Here is a 17417-nt window from a genome sequence, read left to right as displayed (position 1 = left end):
GACACATAGTCAACGCCTAGAGATGATGGTACAGGAGTATCTCCAAGTAAACATTGAAGCCATGACTGTGTCACTGGACCCTTGCTCTTTTTGGGCTTCCAATCTGGATAAATGGCCGGAGCTAGCCACTTACGCCTTGGAGATCTTGTCATGCCCCGCAGCCAGCGTTCTGTCTGAACGTGTGTTCAGCGCTGCTGGTGGTGTGCTGACAGATAAGCGCACGCGGCTCTCCACTGATAATGTAGACAGACTCACGTTCATAAAGATGAACAAATCATGGATCCGAAACGACTTTTCTACCCTTGTGTCATCCTGGGGAGAGTAAAAGCTTGATGATTGGTTAAAATCACCCTACCAACCGTTTTAAGCTTTCAAATTACTAATCATGTTTATCTGTATCTTGGCTGGAAAATAATTTGGGCTTTGTAGCAGTGTGCAGCACTGATTCTATTAGGCCATCTATAATAAGCTCCACCAGATTTAAAATTACTAATCATGTTTATCTGTATCTTGACTGGAAAATAATTTGGGCTTTGTAGCAGTGTGCAGCACTGATCCTATTAGGCCATCTATACTAAAGCTTCACCAGATTTAAAATTAATAATAATTTTTAGCTGCATCTAGCCCGGAAAATAATTTTGGGGCTCCGAGATGCGCAAGACACATAAGTGCGTTCTTGCTGCACTACCTGCAACATGACCCTCATATTGTCAGAATTCGAAGTAATCATGACTACTGGGTTGCCACACTCTTAGATCCCCCAAACTTTTCGATCAACCTTTTCATTTTAATAAAGACCAAAAAAATGGTCATTTTTGAAATTATAAGCATTAGCAGGTTGTTAGAAACTGAAATCAAACAGTTTTCAACTCAAAACTTTATTCTAGGTGATGTTACATTTTCACATAGGACCCCTTGTTCGAAAGGAGCTTCTGAACTCTCTCGTCCATTGAATTTTTCAGGTTTTGGATGGTTTCTGCTTCAATTGTTTTGCATGAGGACAGAATACCCTCCCAGAGCTGTTGCTTAGATGTGAACTGCCTCCCGCCATCATAGACACTCCTTTTAATGATGCTCCGAAGGTTCTGAATGGGGTACAGGTCAGGGGAGCATGGGGGTCACACCATAAGTTTGTCCCCTTTTATGCCCATATCAGCCAGAGATGCAGATGTTTTATGTGCAGCATGAGATGGTGCATTATCATGCAGAAAAATGATCTTGCTGTGAAATACACGGTTCTTCTTCTTGAACCATGGCAGGAAGTGCTGTTTGAGAAAATCCACATACATTATGGAGTTCATCTTTAGCGCCTTCAGGGATCCTAAAGGGGCCGACAATCTCTCTCCCCATGATTCCAGCCCAAAACATTACTCCACCTCCTCCTTGTTGGCGCTGTAGCCGTGTTTGCGTGGGGTGTCCATCAACCAGCCATCCTCCACTCCATCCATCTGGACCATCGAGCGCTGCACGGCACTCATCCGTGAACAAAACAGTTTTGAAATCAGTCTTCATGTAATGTTTGGCCCACTGGAGCCGTTTCTGCTTGTGTGAAGTGGATAGAGGAGGTCGACAGGATGGCGTATGCACAGCTGCAAACCTCTGAAGGACCCTGCATCTTGTTGTTCGGGGGACGTTGGAGGCACAAGCAGCTTCAAAATCTTGTCTGCTGCTATGACAAGGCTTTTTTGCCGCTGCTCTTTCAACCTGACGTAATTGCCTGTAGGAAAGAGTCCTCAATTTGCCCTTATCAGCACGCACACGTGTGTACTGTGAATCAGCTACATACTTCTTGATTGCCAAGACACTTCATCCTGATCATCGCACAATGTTGATTGTAGTCATGCCTTGACCTAAACACTCCACAATTTGTTGCTTCTCAGCAGCCGACACATCCTTTTTCTTTCCCATTTTGGCAGAAAATGTAGGCTGCTTAATAATGTGAGACAGCCTTCTTAAGTAGTCTTGCCTTTCATTGGACACACCTGCCAAACTAATTAGCACAGGTGTCTGCAATTGCTTACAGTGGTATAAAGAGCCCTGACACACATCACCATCAATGAGTTTAACTGACAAACAAACAAATTCTTCCCTTATCACTCCTAAACACTTTTTGCATAATAATTTGGAACGCAGTGTACATGTGCTTTTCCACAAAACACCAGTGGTTCACGTAGTGAATCTTACAGTTCTAACTTGCCAACCGTGGTCTGTATGGAGTTGTTCAATAAAGGGCCCAAAATTAAGATAACATAGATGGGAGAGGTCTCTATGAATAGGAATTCCTAAGTATTTGATACCATGTGAGGGCCAGGCAAAGGGAAAGTTGGACTGGATGGAATCCTGTATGGATTTGGGGAGGGAGACATCGAGGGCCTCAGACTTCGCTGCATTGATTTTAAAATTTGACCATGTAACAAAGTGATCTATTTCAGCCATAACAGCATGGATGGATATATGTGATTGAGTGATATATACTAGGACATCATCAGCAAATAGAGAGCACTTGTACTCGGTGCCTCCCACCTCAATCCACCTAATATTGGGGTTATGGCGAATTGATGAGAGCAGGTGCTCCGTCACTAGGATGTATAAGAGAGGGGACAGAGGACATCCCTGCCTTGTCCCATTGGTGATTGTGAAAGGTGATGAAAATGTTCTGATGCACCCCCTGGGCCTTGGGACACCCGGAGCCGGACCCTTTTTGGTGGATGCTGGTGGTTGTAGTCTTCGTGGCGGCGACCCGGTTCCATGGCTCAGGGCAGTCAAACCAGTGGCGGAACTATTTATGTGGTTTTGATGTTTAAATGTCCGACTACGCCACCCGTGGATTGCGGTCAGAGTGAACCGCTGCTGCAGGGCAGACCGCTGAGGCTGGTGTTGTGGGTGCAGCAGAGCGTAGCATAACTCCCCACGGGAGGAGTATAGCCTCAGGGCAGTGTATGCGGAGGATGGGGGTGATGGTGCAGGGCAGCAGCAGTAACGACACGGAGTCAGTGATGCAGTCCAGGGCCTTTACTCACAGTTCTTATTATCCAGACCACGTCTGCAGGTAACGGCTGCCCACGTCGTACTGTGCTCACCAGGTGAGGGGCTCAGACAACTCCCAGATAACTTTGGAGCGCTTCACAGGACCCCCTTTGTGTGTCCTTTGTCTGGCCTTTCTTACCAACCCTTCTGTCCGGCTGCCTCGGGCCTCCTCTTGGTAAACTTGGCGCCAGTTTCCCTGACCCTATGTGGTGCCTTCCTAGCGGGTGTAGCGAGGGGCTGCGCCACATAAAATGTCACAGCCTCCGGTTTCTAGCTGAGGGTCGTTTCCTGCCTCCACTAGTTTCGGGGACCGGTCTCCCCCTTTGGCCTGACCCCTCCACGCAGGTGGATTCGGGCGTGCGGTGGCGACTCGCCCGTCCGCACCCCTGGGATCCCTTCATTCCTCGATCCTGGAGCCTTCTCCGCTCCTCTTCCTTCCTTCTCCCTCTTCCAGGCCTGGGCCTCTGTTACTAGGCCCGCCTCCGGAGCAGAGCTCATGCAGAGCCCCTGCTCCCTGCCACTTCTGCTCAGACTTCTCTGCACTGAACTAAGATGGTGCCCACCTTTTATACTCCCTTCTCAATGCACCCAGGAACTGCTTCCTCCCTGCTCCTGCACTACAGGGTTCCCCTTCCTCAGTGTTCCCTCCCCCCACTCCAGCCAGGGACAGGGACTGTCGTGCCCATCTCAGAGGCATATTGGTCGCCCTGCCCCACGGCAATGTGGTGTAATGCATGCAGGTGTCGGGTCCTGATCCACACTCCATCCTTACCTGAGAGTGAGATATCACACCTCTGGGTGAGGTGCAATACCTCTGTAGCAACCGAGCCCTCAGGGTGCTACAGTTCCATTTATCTTCAGCCTAGGTGACGTATTGTGATACAGGGCCGTGATTTTGGCTATAAAAGGGTCCCCTAGACCCCTACCCCAAGCTTTTTAAGAGAATCATATATGGCGTGCCAGGAGACTTTATGGAATGCTTTCTCAGCATCCAACGAGAGTATCTAATTACAAATTTTTAACTGCATCTAGCCCAGGAAATACTTTGTGCCTAGTAGCAGTGTCTGCTAGTCAGCGGATTATCCCGGCTGTTAAGCAAGCTACACCACCTGTAGTTTAGACACTTAATTTTTTCAAAGGAAATGCTTCGGGACCATGGGATACTCAGTGAAGAGCATCAGGAGGCACCCCAAGGCATAGGGGCTGGGACTGGCAGTAGGATGCCTTGCGGTGGACAGCCGAGCTCGATCCTTATAAAAGCTTTTTAACTGCAGCAGCTTTAGTGGACGCTACTGGAGCTGGAATTACGCGGCTGCTGGCATGAGACTTGCCCTCCAATAGATCCTTGTAAATGGATTTAAAGTGTATTCATTTAAATTAGAGAGACAATTTAAATTAAAAAGCTTAGACCTGCCTCCACCACAGGGGGGCTCGCTCGACCCACCAGCGGACAGGCACCAGTATTGGGAGAGGGGGGCTGGCCATCAGGGTTCACCGCGGCTCTGGCACAAACCCGGCGACACGGAGGTGGCACGGGCAGGAGCGGACTGGCCGTGTCGGCTTCTCACTTTTTGGATTTTAGAAGGGCATGACATGCCTATATCTGTGTCTCCCCCTCCTTTTACTCCTCCACCTCTTTTATTTTCGCATGACTATATGTACTTGTCACTTTTCCATGTGTTAGTTATGTCTTCTGAGCAGTTTGTCAGCTTTTGGACACCTTTGAAGGTGTTTTCTATGTGTTTCTATGTGTTTTTGTTTGCCTGCCATTGGTTTTAACGGTGTTCGAAGGTGTTCGACGAACAGTTCGACGAACAGTTCGGCGAACACACGGGTGTTCGACGAACCGAACCGAACTCGAACACTACGGGGGTGGCTCAACACTACTGAAGAGTCCCGTGTGGATGAAGCGGTGGTTGATTGTGTGCAGTGCTGCTCCATTCATTCTTTTGGGAGTGCTGAAGACCAGCCGAGCACAGTGATCGTCAATCTACGGCACTCCCATTAAGATCAACCATCGACCAACGGTTCAACCACATGGGGCTCTTCAAAGCCTCAGTAAGCTCCTGTTCTTGGGATTGGTTGAAGGCCCAACAGTTGGACCCCAAGCGATTAGAAAGTTATTCCCTATCACATGGCTAGGGGATAAATTCAAAACTTGAGAATACTCCTTTAACTCTACTTTGGTCACCCATATGCCTATTCCATTGACATCGCCATTTATCAATATCTTTCATCCAATACCTAATGTTCATCGCTCATTCATTTTTTCCAGGAGAGACATGCAGCATTTTGGAGTTAAAGTTAGCATAATTGAACCTGGATTCTTTAAGACTGGAGTCACCAGCCTCGAAATAATTGAGAAAGATTTACAGCGACTGTGGGACAGACTGGCGCCAGAAGTCAGATACGCATATGGCGATCAGTACTTTGATAACTGTAAGTAATAACATGATTCTGTACGTAACAGTAAAGGTTCTGCTCATTTTTATACCACGATAAGCAGATTACTGCTACATAAAAACAAGATGCTAAAACTAGCAATATTATGATATTCCAGAAATTATATATTTGCCTTCGTCTACAGATTACTGAAATTCCCTGTTTTGCAATAATTTTTATTTTAACACTGCAAAAACTACAACATATATCAAAGGGGTTCTCTAGGGCATCTGTCAATAAATATGTAAGGGCAACAAGTTACTAGACGACCATACTTCAAGTAGCCAAAAAGGCACAAAAAATAGCAGTAAAAAAAAAAAAGAATATAAAATTCTTTGCCATGAGTCTGCTGTATTCAGTAGGGGAGCGCTCCCCTACCCCTCTCCACTGTGACCAGACGTTGTACATACATGTACTCTAAGGCTATGTTCACACATGTTTTTTTCAGCGTTTTTTCTGCAGATTTTTATGCAAATTTCCAGCTGCCTTTTGCAGTACCAGCAAAGTCTATGAGAAACCAGAATTCTCATCATGTTTTTTTTTGTTCAGTATTTTGTGCCTTGGTTGGGTTTTTGGAAAATAGAGCATGTCACTTCTTTCAGCTTTTTTTCAGCTTTTTTTCACCCATAGGAAGTAACGGGTGGTGAAAAAAATGCTGAAAAAACGCACCAAAAACGCAGGTACCATTTTTTTCAGCTTTTTTGCTGGCAAAATAGAATTGAGTGCTTTTTTTTCCCAGAACTTTATGTACATGCATAAAAAGAGACAGAAGGACAGTGAAAAAAATGCATCAAAAACCACCAAAACTGCAAGAAAAATCTGCAACAAACCTCCCATGAGAGATCAGTTTTTGCTGCAGATTTGTGACGCAAAAAAACCCATGATGTGTGAACATAGCCCAATAGGGATGACAATTGACCATATGTGTTTAGCCATTGTAATGCAGTGGAATCAATTTTATATGGCATCTGATAATCCAGAACGCGTTTCAAGCAAAGCACTGCAAAATAATTAGAAACTAGAACAAAAAATTTCCCAGGAGTTTTTTACTCTTTTATAAATTGCATTAGATATTCCTGAATCTCTAAAATAATCCGGTGTTACTCTGTTGAGGGAGGGCACCAACGTCCCTTCACGGTTGACCAAGTGGGTGTCAAATTATTATGTTGATTGCGCAATCCACAGAAAACTAAACGGAGACAGTGCTCTGTATGGAAGGTTTCAGAGAATCTCTAATCTCGTTTATTTCTACTTAGCATTTTATATTGTTTTGAGTATATCAATAGCCAATCACTTACAGACATACTACCGGCTTAAACCAATGTTAGTACAATTATTACGGAAATACACATATGGTCATATTATCGTTAGTTCGGTGCATTGTGGAAAGTTACAAGCTCGTACATCCCGGCGCAGACTAGCTAGATAACAGGAGCAGGGTGTCTCATAGAATGTTCCTGAGAGAAAAGGTTAGTGTGGTAAAGTTGCTTGTGAATCAAGAGGAAAGAAGGAAAGAATGTATGTTATGCAAAGAGTATAATAACATGATTTTGAAGCAAGCAGACAAAATGGAGTTGCCATAGCATGAATATCAATATGTCCTTTACACTTGGATAGCATGAATATCAATATGTCCTTTACAACTCTATGTAATTGAGATATCACGTCATTCTCTGCCATAACTTTCTGTATTTTCTTTCTTATAGATATAAAGGTGCAACGATTTTCTATGAAAACTTTGTGTAGTTCTGACATTTCCAAAGTTACAAACTGCATGGAACACGCACTGACCGCCAAATACCCACGGACGCGGTACGGTGCTGGCTGGGATGCTAAGCTATTTTGGCTTCCTCTATCCTATGCTCCAGCCATTGTTGCTGATGTCCTGTTGAAATTATTATTACCTCGACCTGTCGGGATTGAAAAAGCAGTACAAAAAAATCAGGTGGATGTATAACATATATTTTTACAAGTGTCTTGTTCATAACTAATAAAATATAGTTTTGTGAACTTTTTTTCCAACTGGCTAATATGGTACCAAAACTTTTTTTGCGGGGAAAAAACATGATCCTAAATTCCTAATAATTCTGTGTGACATTCATGATTAATACAATGTCAATACGAAAAAAGATATGCAAAATAGTGCTCCTTCAGAAGGAAGAATGACTAATATGAAGGCCATAAAGAGATATTTTTCTTATTGAGAAAAGATCCGTTTTGCATAATTTCTGTTAGACTGCACTGCCCTGAAGACTTTTTACTAGCCAAGGGAATCACCACCTTCGAAGAAGTGATAAAAAATAAATTAAACCACTTATTTTCCCTCATTAGTAGTGCTGACTGTCTCCCAAATGATCTTACATCACTATACACAATATAATATTGTGTGGTCTTACGTTTTTAAGGTATTAATGGGGAGGCATAAAAATCTTCTAATCCTCCCGTACGCTGAACATTGCTGTCAGTTGAACAATCGGCAGCCATCTGAGTCCTCTTGTGTTCTCATATGAGAGAGCCACTGCCAGACATCTTTGACAGCGGCTTATCTGTTAGAGAACAAAAGGATTGTAAAAAAATTAAAATTGTGGCACTCGTCTGTTTTATTAAAATCTAATGTTTTTATTCATGGCATCATATTAAAACTGGCTGCAGGGGAGAGTGAAGCACATGGTCCGTCCATTTTGATGGACTTCATCAGGTGAGCACCTGGTACCTTTATCTAGATTGCTCTGTCTAAATACAATTGTATAAGGAAACACACAGGTTTTTGGTGCCAGGTTTAACTTTCTTTGTTTGAACAAAAGGAATCAGATGTGCCAGATTCTTCTGTCCCCCGACATTATCTGTTGGTTGAGAGGCCCCACACACATTAGATGGTCGCCCCCCCTGATATTGACGGGTTAAGGTACCGTCACACTTAGTGACGCTACAGCGATCCCGACAACGATACGACCCGGCAGGGATCGTTGCTGCGTCGCTATGTGGTCGCTGGTGAGATGTCAAACAGTCTGATCTTCCCAACGACGCAGCAACGATACTGCGACGTGTAGCAACCTGTATAACGATGCAACGCAAATGCACACCTATGTGTCTCAGTTCTGAGTCGCCAACGAGGTCTTGGTAAGGTGTCAAACACACCGATGCATGCTACCCAGCAGGACCTCAACGATCAAAAAATGGTCCAGGCCATTTCGACACGACCAGCGATCTCACAGCAGGGGCCTGGTCGCTGCTACGTGTCAAACGTAGCGAGATCGCTGCTGAGGTCGCTGTTGCGTTACAAAACTTGTGACTCAGCAGCGATCTCGCTTAGTGTGACGGGGGCTTTAGTCTAATGTGTACAGTGACCTTAAGATTAAGTTTAATATCTGTTTTTTATCAGAGGTTTGATGGGGCCATTCACAATGGACAGATAACCTGTATGCCGAAAAGTTTATGCCTGGGATGTGAGGAGCTGGCCTTGTTTTAAAGACTATTGGACCAATGTCCATAGAGCGGAGCCCACGGTTCTAAGGGATGCAGACTTTTTCCAGCACGGAGCTCTGGTTCCGTCGATCTTATTGCTGTGTTTTATTAGAGATTTGTTTGCTCATCAGTTGAAGTGCACTAATTTCACCTGGAAAGTGTTCACCTTCAGAAATCAATGTTCCCATTCAGTGACTGTAAACAGAGGAAGACATGCTGGTTGGATCTTATGTATACATAAGGCTAGACAGGAGATTGCTAAAGGTAAATGTAAAGCAATCATTCCATTAATCTCATTAGTGTTACAGGGGTCTCAAGCCATTCTTCTACCAGCCACTAGTCCCATTGTGTGGATGGGGGATAGTAGACCCAGCTGAGCCGTCAACACAGCGGGTCTCACACACAGTCCCAGGCGATGGGTTTGACCTGAGGAAAATACCTGGACCAATGCACAGTTAGCTTTGGGGGAGAGAGTGTGAACACTTCTGCCCATTCAGGCGGCTGATCCCAGGGAGGGGGAACAATAAGCCACATGTTTAGTGTGGAGTTGGTGAAGTGATATCAAGGGACAAGGATCGATTGCTGAGGTCCTGAAGCCCATGGATGGATGGCCTATGGAGTTTGGAGATCGGTTGCAAGCTTGGCTGGACACACGTGCTACAGTTGAGGGATCTGTCATCTGAATTTGAGGAACTTTCTTAAGGACAGTTGGTGCTAGATACTGTGCTTTGGTCATGTTATCTGTCATCTGCAGGAGTGTGGACTGTGGCTACAGACTATACTGATGGGAGATATGAAACCTGTGGGCATGGTTCACCATTACCCACTGAGTATCACTTTATAGCCATAGAGCACGGCCAAAAACGTTATGTGAAATCCATGATAATTCTCAGTGTCGTGGTTCAGGTGGGATCACCGCCACGTGACCACAATGTATGATATCACCTGCATCTGCTGTTCTGTATGATTTTTGAGTATCATCGTATGTCGATTAGTCAATAAAATGGATAATTAATTACAAAAATACAACCAATAAATTTTTCAATATATCATTAATAATAATTTTATTTTTTCATTGAAGTCTGATTGTTCCAAGTTTTGCATAGTAAGTAGCATAAAAAATAAAACTCGTCTACAAACAGGTACCAGAAAATATATGCAACTGAACCAGTAACACAAATATATATATATATATTCTTCATGTAACTCTATAAAAGGTAGTTTTCTTAATAGAAGTTTTTATAAACATCTGTACAATTATAAAAATGTCGATGTTAAAACAGCGCTTCCCTGTACATATTAATGCATTCCTCTGTCTAACCTATTAGAAATTACTACCGTGCCTTTAATTTCATTTGACTATTCCAAAAGTTTTCACAGATCAATGACAGCAATAATTTTTTCTTTCAAAAATTTACAAATATACAAAATATTTATATTATTTTCAGTCAGTCTCAGTGCAAAGATATACATATAGTACATGGTGATAATTGTTCAGAAAAATAGCAATTGGCATATTAAAAAAAGGCAAAAAATCTTCACCTAAAGGCTAAAAAGAGAAGGTTTTATAATAACATGAACGTTCTTGACCGATACAAAAATATGTGCAAGCTTGTCTCTACGATTCCTAGTAGAAGTATTGGTTATACATCTGAGTCTTCCTTCACGAGATTGGCAGTGTCAATGAAAGTGTCTTCCGTGGGGGAGAAGGAGAGGTGCTGCTGTTCCTTTTTCTGAGAAGGTTTTGGAAGTGGAGGAGGAGAGGTAAACGGGGACGGGTCTTCCTCAGCTTCGTTTTGTTGGTCTTTTTCCATCTGCAATAATGGAGATGGATATTATATAACTTGTTCATCAAACACATCCAACCTGACCTGACAGCCACGGGCTGGATTCCCCCCAAATATGTAAGTATTAGGCTATGTGCCCACGATGCAGAAATGCTCCGGATTTTTCCTGAGCGTTTCTGCATCTCCCTGGCAGAAAAAAACGCATGCGGATTGCACATGCGGATTGTACATGCGGATTGTACATGCGGATTGTACATGCGGATTGTACATGCGTTTTTCCTGCCAGGGACAAGCGGAAGTGAAGCGTTCTTCACATGCATTTCCGCATGCGGGTTGACAAGTGCTTTCCAAGCGATTTTAGCATCACTTGTAAAGTGCTTGATAACTTGGTCACACTATATAAATCCATGCAAACAGAATGGATTTATATAGTGTGACCCCAAAGAATGAAAAAAAAAAAAGTATATATATATATAGATATATATACTTACCCTCTGATGGCCCCCGCAGTCTTGCTTCGCTCCGTCCTGGCTTGCCGGCAGCTCGCGGTACACTGAAGGACCTGCTGTCACATGACAATGACGTCAGTGCAGGTCCTTCAGTCCACCGCGATCTGCCGGCAAGCGAAGACAAGCACACCGGGGGCCATCAGAAGGTAAGTATATATTTATTTTTTATTTTATTCTTTTTTTTACAGGTACTATGGTACCCGGGTCCGGAGGAGAGTCTGTCCTCCACACCCGGGTACCATCTGCACATTGAAAGGCATGGAATGCGCATCTGCAGATGCAGTGATGCGGATTCCATGCGTTTCAATACAAGTCAATGGCGGCGAAAACACGTTTTTTTCCGCAATGATAATCCGCAGCGGAAATTTCCGCAGCATGTGCACAGCACATGCGGATTATCATTGGGGAACGTGGCAGGCCTTCTACCATGCGTTTTTTAAGCGTTTCAGCAGCATTTTTGCAGCTGCGGAAACGCTTAAAAAACGCATCATGGGAACACAGCCTTAGGGTAAATGCACACGTTGATGGCAGATAAAATAAGCACGTTTTTGCCCCATTTTTGTGTGATTATTTGTGTGCATTTTTACTTGAGTTTTTCCCCAATCATCTGAATAGCTGAAAAACACTGAAAGAATTGGAAAAAATGCTTTGAAAAAATTTGTAAGGGAAAAATAAGCAGAATATGCATGAGGTTTCTGATTTCTCATTCGCCTAGCTGGAGCTGTAAAATAATGTGTGAAAAAACATAACATATGAACAAACCCTTATGTCACCAAAGTATGAAATGAATATATTAATATCATTCTTTACTACTTATCAGGACAAAAGATCGGGAAACTCCAGTGTAGTCAGGTATTGGTTTTCCATATAAGAAATGTGTTACAAGTTCACTTTGCAAAAAAATGTGATTTTTCCCTAAAAAATTATATTTGATGATATCAGAGTTAGGCTGAATTCACACATGCCTATTTTTAAAGGGGTTGTTTAGGACTATTTTTTTTATTACTATGGACCTAAAAATAAATAGGCAGGTGGCTGTTAACGGGCAATCAAAGGAAGATGAAGATGTCTCCAGCTCCGGTAAAAAGAGTTAATTTATTAGAAATCTTTAAAATTACAAATCCATGAAGGAGGAGGTGATGGGGTAGACGTCATACAATGGTCTACGTCTGGTCAGGACGAATTTCCGTGCTCCTGCACATTGAACCGCAAAAGGTGTGTTGTAATCTCCCTCTTATCTCCCCCAATTGTTAACAAGGCCAACTTCCTGCCCATGATGAGTATTTGGTGAGTTTTGGATGTTGCAGATTTTCTGCACAATTTCTGCACCCATTAAGTAAAATAGGTTACTTTCATTTTTTCTAAAATATGCAGCATAAAAAACTCACAAAAAAATTAATCATGGGAACGTAGCCTACCATTACATTGGCAGTCAAGTTTCATCAACAGAGCAGAGTGGAAGAGAAGCTGCTGCTCTGTCGATGTGACATCAGCGGAAGCTGCAGAATCTCCGGCAGGAGCGGTCTGTGCCGGCAGAGATCGGTCCCGGGCACAACAGGCAGGTGTTTAGCAATGGAGTGGAGGTGCATATGCTCGGCCTCTGTGTCACTGGTAGACACAGGCAGAAAAGGGCCCCTGGGCAAGAACAATATAAGGGCCCTTTACAGTTCAGTAGCTCAGCATAATGTACAATTCCACCTGCTTTGGAGGTGGCAGTGGCCCCCTTACCTTTTGGCCCCATGTGCGGCTGTGCAGGTTGCTCCAATGATATGTCCGCCCCTGCTCTGTGTCATTGTTTCTTGCACATATAGATATAAGGAGGTTTAGGTTCCCCTCCATAAATAACAGATTTTCTGTATGAGGTTTCTAGCATTCAATATAAACCACCTAGAATTGCTTGGTTGTGTCTTTCGGGAAAGATCTATCTTATCCCCATTTATAAATAAATCCCGGCTTTTCTATTTATCTAGGCCCTGTTCTCAGGACACCTTTACTCACCTCCGCGTAGATTGGATTTTCAAAGTTTGTGCTTTGTTTCATCTTCCGTTTAAAGATGCTCCACTTTGATTCCTGTTGAGAAACATGAGATGAATACAACTTCAGACCAAAATCCAGCGAGTGAGGAGACTCCAGAGACGTGGTGTAATTAAAATTTCCATTTATTTGAAGAATGATAGTTCCATAAAAAATACACTTACAAAAAGACAATTCACACCATATGGGCAAACAGAGTAAAAAAATGCTACACGTTTCGGCTTAGAAAAGCCTTAATCATTAAAAAAAATCATAAAAAAAAAATTATAAAAAAGCCAGACTGGAATTTGTCAAACTACATGTTGACAATCCACAAAGCTTCTGGGAGAATGTCAGATGGACAGATGAGACAAAAATGGAAGTATTTGGCAAGGCACATCAGCTCTATGTTCACAGACGGAAAAATGAAGCATATCTAGAAAAGAACACTGTCCCTACTGTGAAACATGGAGGAGGCTCTGTTATGTTCTGGGGCTGCTTTGCTGCATCGGGCACAGGGTGTCTTGAATCTGTGCAGGGTACAATGAAATCTCAAGACTATCAAGGGATTCTAGAGAGAAATGTGCTGCCCAGTGTCAGAAAGCTTGGTATCAGTCACAGGTCATGGGTCTTGCAACAGGATAATGACCCAAAACACACAGCTAAAAACACCCAAGAATGGCAAAGAGGAAAACATTGGACTATTCTGAAGTGGCCTTCTATGAGCCCTGACCTAAATCCTATTGAGCATCTTTGGAAAGAGCTGAAACATGCCGTCTGGAAAAGGCAACCTTCAAACACGAGACAACTGGAGCAATTTGCTCATGAGGAGTGGGCCAAAATACCTGTCGAGGGGTGCAGAAGTCTCATTGACAGTTACAGGAATCGTTTGCAGTGATTGCCTCAAAAGGTTGTTCAACAAAATATTAAGTTAAGAGGGGCACCATCATTTCTGTCCAGGCCTATTTCATGAGTTTAATTTTTTTTTAAATTCTGTGGATGCAGGGTTGAAAAGCAATCACTGACTTTCATTTGTTCATTTTTACAGATTTTTAATTTATTATTACTTTTGTCAGATTCCAGTTATTTCTGTGACCATTGTGGGTTTTTCTTTCATTAAACGAGGGGTACCAACAATTTTGACCACGTGTGTATATGCTGTATGTGAATAGGAGATATACATTTCTTTCAGGCAGACCATGATGGGAACTCTGATAGCCCACCACTCAACTCCCCCACAAAGTCCCTTACCACATACTCCCCACCCACAGGGCACCGGCTTCTCATTTTGAGAATGGGTTTTTAAATCAGGAGGATAACTTTCTTTTCTACCAAATTATGTTTTCTTGTGTCAGAGTCTAAATGGAAAGAATTGTAGCATACCTCGAACCGAACCGGTTCTGTATTTGCCGAGGTCTGCGGGGTGTCAACAGAATACAGCGGGTTTTCAAAATTATCTGTTTTTTGTCCAATGCTCACTTCAGTCACCTGGAAATAAAAAATAAAAGAAAAGTTGTGCCCTCCATATGCAATGATCTGTCTCAAAAATCCCCCATAAACAGGAACGCTTGGCCGAGTGTTATGCTCTTTATATGAGAGCTACTGCCAATCTCCTCTGGCGACGGGTTATCTCTTGGAAAACAAAAGGATCAACCTTCAGAAATCTGGCGTGCCTGATCCTGATACTGCTGGCCAAACCACAGATATTGGTGGGATCGGCTGACTGTCTAATGAGTGTGGGGGTCTCCCGACTCTCACCCAAGAGCTCATATCGACCGAGGGGTAAATCTTGTGACCTCTAACAACACATGAGCTACGTCGATACTCAGAACAGATGAGAAAGTTGATATTAATTTGTTTTTTGGGATCTTTCTTCACCCAAATCATCACATTGTGAATTAAGCCAGCCTCCAATTACAATCCATGCCCCTTTCTGTAATCTCCTGAACATTTTTGGAGGAGACTGTAACTCCTTAAAGGAAACCATCTGAATCTTGAGTCTTATTCACAATGCCCCATTTGAAGAGCACATGAATTAGCCAAGCCAAGCATCCATATACTGCCAGCTGTTTCAGGGTATAGGAGTCACTATCAGTATAGTTTTCTTTCTTTCTGGGAGAGGCTTGATTAGCAAGTTTCACATGTTTGGTGAAGACGTTATCTCTGAAGACCTGCTGAACACGGAGTCTTATGGGCAATATCCCACATGAAGAAACTGAAAATTAACAAACCAAACACCCATCTATAGACAGCTGTTTCAGGGTATAGACAGCACTATCAAAATAGTTTTCTGTCTTTCCAGGAGAGAGATAATTAGCAAGTTTCACATTCTGGGGTATCTTCCCCTGAATATGTAGTCTTATTGGCATGCAAATTAACACACCAAACACCAATCTACAGGCAGCTGTTTCAGGGTATAGGCGAAACTATCAGAATGGTTTTCTTTCTTTCTTTCTTTCTTTGAGATAATTAGCAAGTTTCACATTTTAGGGTGGAGAGTGTATCTTCTTAAAAAGACCCCTTGAATATGTAGTCTTATTCAGGGGCGGACCTACCGCCCGTGCAGCCCGTTCATTGAACGGGGGCCCCCGAGGGAGAGGGGGCCCCTCCAGCCTCTAGCAGGGCCACCATAAGGGCATGAGTGTCCTGACTCCAGTATGGGGCCCGGCTGGTCGGGGCCCCCTCGGAGGCCCATTGGGGTCCCCCCTGTTGTGCGTCTCCTCATGGGGCCCCCGCAGAGCCGGCGTCAGCACTTGGGCAAATGCCGGGGCCCTGAGCAGGCGGGGCCCTCACCGTTGGGCACCCCCGCGCTATGGGACCCATGAGCGGAGGAGAGCGGTGTCAGCGCCCACCCCCCCCCGCTTTCTCAGGGCCCCGGCACAATACTTACCTCTCCCCGTGCCTCCGCAGCAGCTCCTGCATCCTCCGCGGCTGCTGCACTGTGACGTCTCAGGTCAGAGGGCGCGGTGACGTCTTTACACCGCGCTCTTTCCTGAGCAGTCACAGCGCAGAGCGGGATGAGGCCGGCGACGCTGGAGTCCGGAGCAGCGGCAGCAGGTGAAACGTGAGGTATTTGATTTTTTTTTTATTGTATGGAGGCATGGGGCATTATATGGTGGGGAGGGGTTGTGTGACATCCTGCATGGGGCATTATAAGGGGGGGGGGGGTGACATCCTGCATGGGACATTAAAAGGGGGGGTGGGGTGTGACATCCTGCATGGGGCATTATAAGGGAGGGGGTGTGTGTGACATCCTGCATGGGGCATTATAAGGGAGGGGGGGTGTGTGACATCCTGCATGGGGCATTATAAGGGAGGGTGTGTATGTGCCATCCTGCATGGGGCATTATAAGGGAGGGGGGGTGTGTGACATCCTGCATGGGGCATTATAAGGGGGGGGGTGACATCCTGCATGGGGCATTATAAGGGAGGGGTGTGACATCCTGCATGGGGAAGTATAAGGGGGGATGACATCCTGCATGGGGCATTATAAAGGGGGGTGTGTGACATCCTGCATGGGGCATTATAAGGGAGGGGGTGTGTGTGACATCCTGCATGGGGCATTATAAGGGAGGGGGGTGTGTGACATCCTGCATGGGGCATTATAAGGGAGGGGGTGTGTGACATCCTGCATGAGGCATTATAAGGGAGGGGGGGTGTGACATCCTGCATAGGGCATTATAAGGGAGGGGGGGTGACATCCTGCATGAGGCATTATAAGGGAGGGGGGGTGACATCTGCATGGGGCATTATAAGGGGGGGTGACATCCTGCATGGGGCATTATAAGGGGGGGTGACATCCTGCATGGGGCATTATAAGGGAGGGGGTGTGTGTGACATCCTGCATGGGGCATTATAAGGGAGGGGGTGTGTGTGACATCCTGCATAGGGCATTATAAGGGAGGGGGTGTGTGTGACATCCTGCATGGGGCATTATAAGGGAGGGGGGGTGGCATCCTGCATGGGGCATTATAAGGGGGGGGTGACATCCTGCATGGGGCATTATAAGGGGGGGGTGACATGCTGCATGGGGCATTATAAGGGAGGGGCGGGTGTGACATCCTGCATGGGACATTATAAGGGGGGGTGACATCCTATATGGGGGGGAAGAGCCAGCATGGGGCATTATGTGGGGGGAACAGCCTGCGTGGGGCATTATGTGGGGGGAACAGCC

The 17417-nt window shown here is 44.6% G+C and overlaps 2 protein-coding genes across 2 annotated transcripts in view; one reads left to right on the top strand and one right to left on the bottom strand.

Annotated features, from left to right (window-relative positions):
- Positions 1-7712, top strand: part of LOC141161740 (retinol dehydrogenase 7-like) — a 30114-nt gene extending 22402 nt beyond the window's left edge. Inside the window, exons 3-4 of the mRNA XM_073646999.1 lie at positions 5303-5466; positions 7176-7712. Coding sequence (XP_073503100.1) covers positions 5303-5466; positions 7176-7426 — 415 coding nt within the window. The 3' untranslated portion in view covers positions 7427-7712. The remainder of the gene's footprint in view (positions 1-5302; positions 5467-7175) is intronic.
- Positions 7713-10043: 2331 nt separating this feature from the next.
- The window catches only part of LRP2 (LDL receptor related protein 2), a 345085-nt gene continuing 337711 nt past the window's right edge, over positions 10044-17417 (bottom strand). The window contains exons 77-79 of the mRNA XM_073646998.1: positions 14627-14731; positions 13229-13300; positions 10044-10748 (exon numbers count right to left, since the gene is read on the bottom strand). Coding sequence (XP_073503099.1) covers positions 10578-10748; positions 13229-13300; positions 14627-14731 — 348 coding nt within the window. The 3' untranslated portion in view covers positions 10044-10577. The remainder of the gene's footprint in view (positions 10749-13228; positions 13301-14626; positions 14732-17417) is intronic.

Source organism: Phyllobates terribilis, unplaced genomic scaffold (assembly GCF_046119375.1).
Source record: "Phyllobates terribilis strain yellow unplaced genomic scaffold, ASM4611937v1 Scaffold_9__5_contigs__length_417890890, whole genome shotgun sequence".
Taxonomy (NCBI): domain Eukaryota; kingdom Metazoa; phylum Chordata; class Amphibia; order Anura; family Dendrobatidae; genus Phyllobates; species Phyllobates terribilis.
The sequence above is the reverse complement of the archived record's forward strand: the minus strand, read 5'-3'. Positions and strand labels throughout refer to the sequence as shown.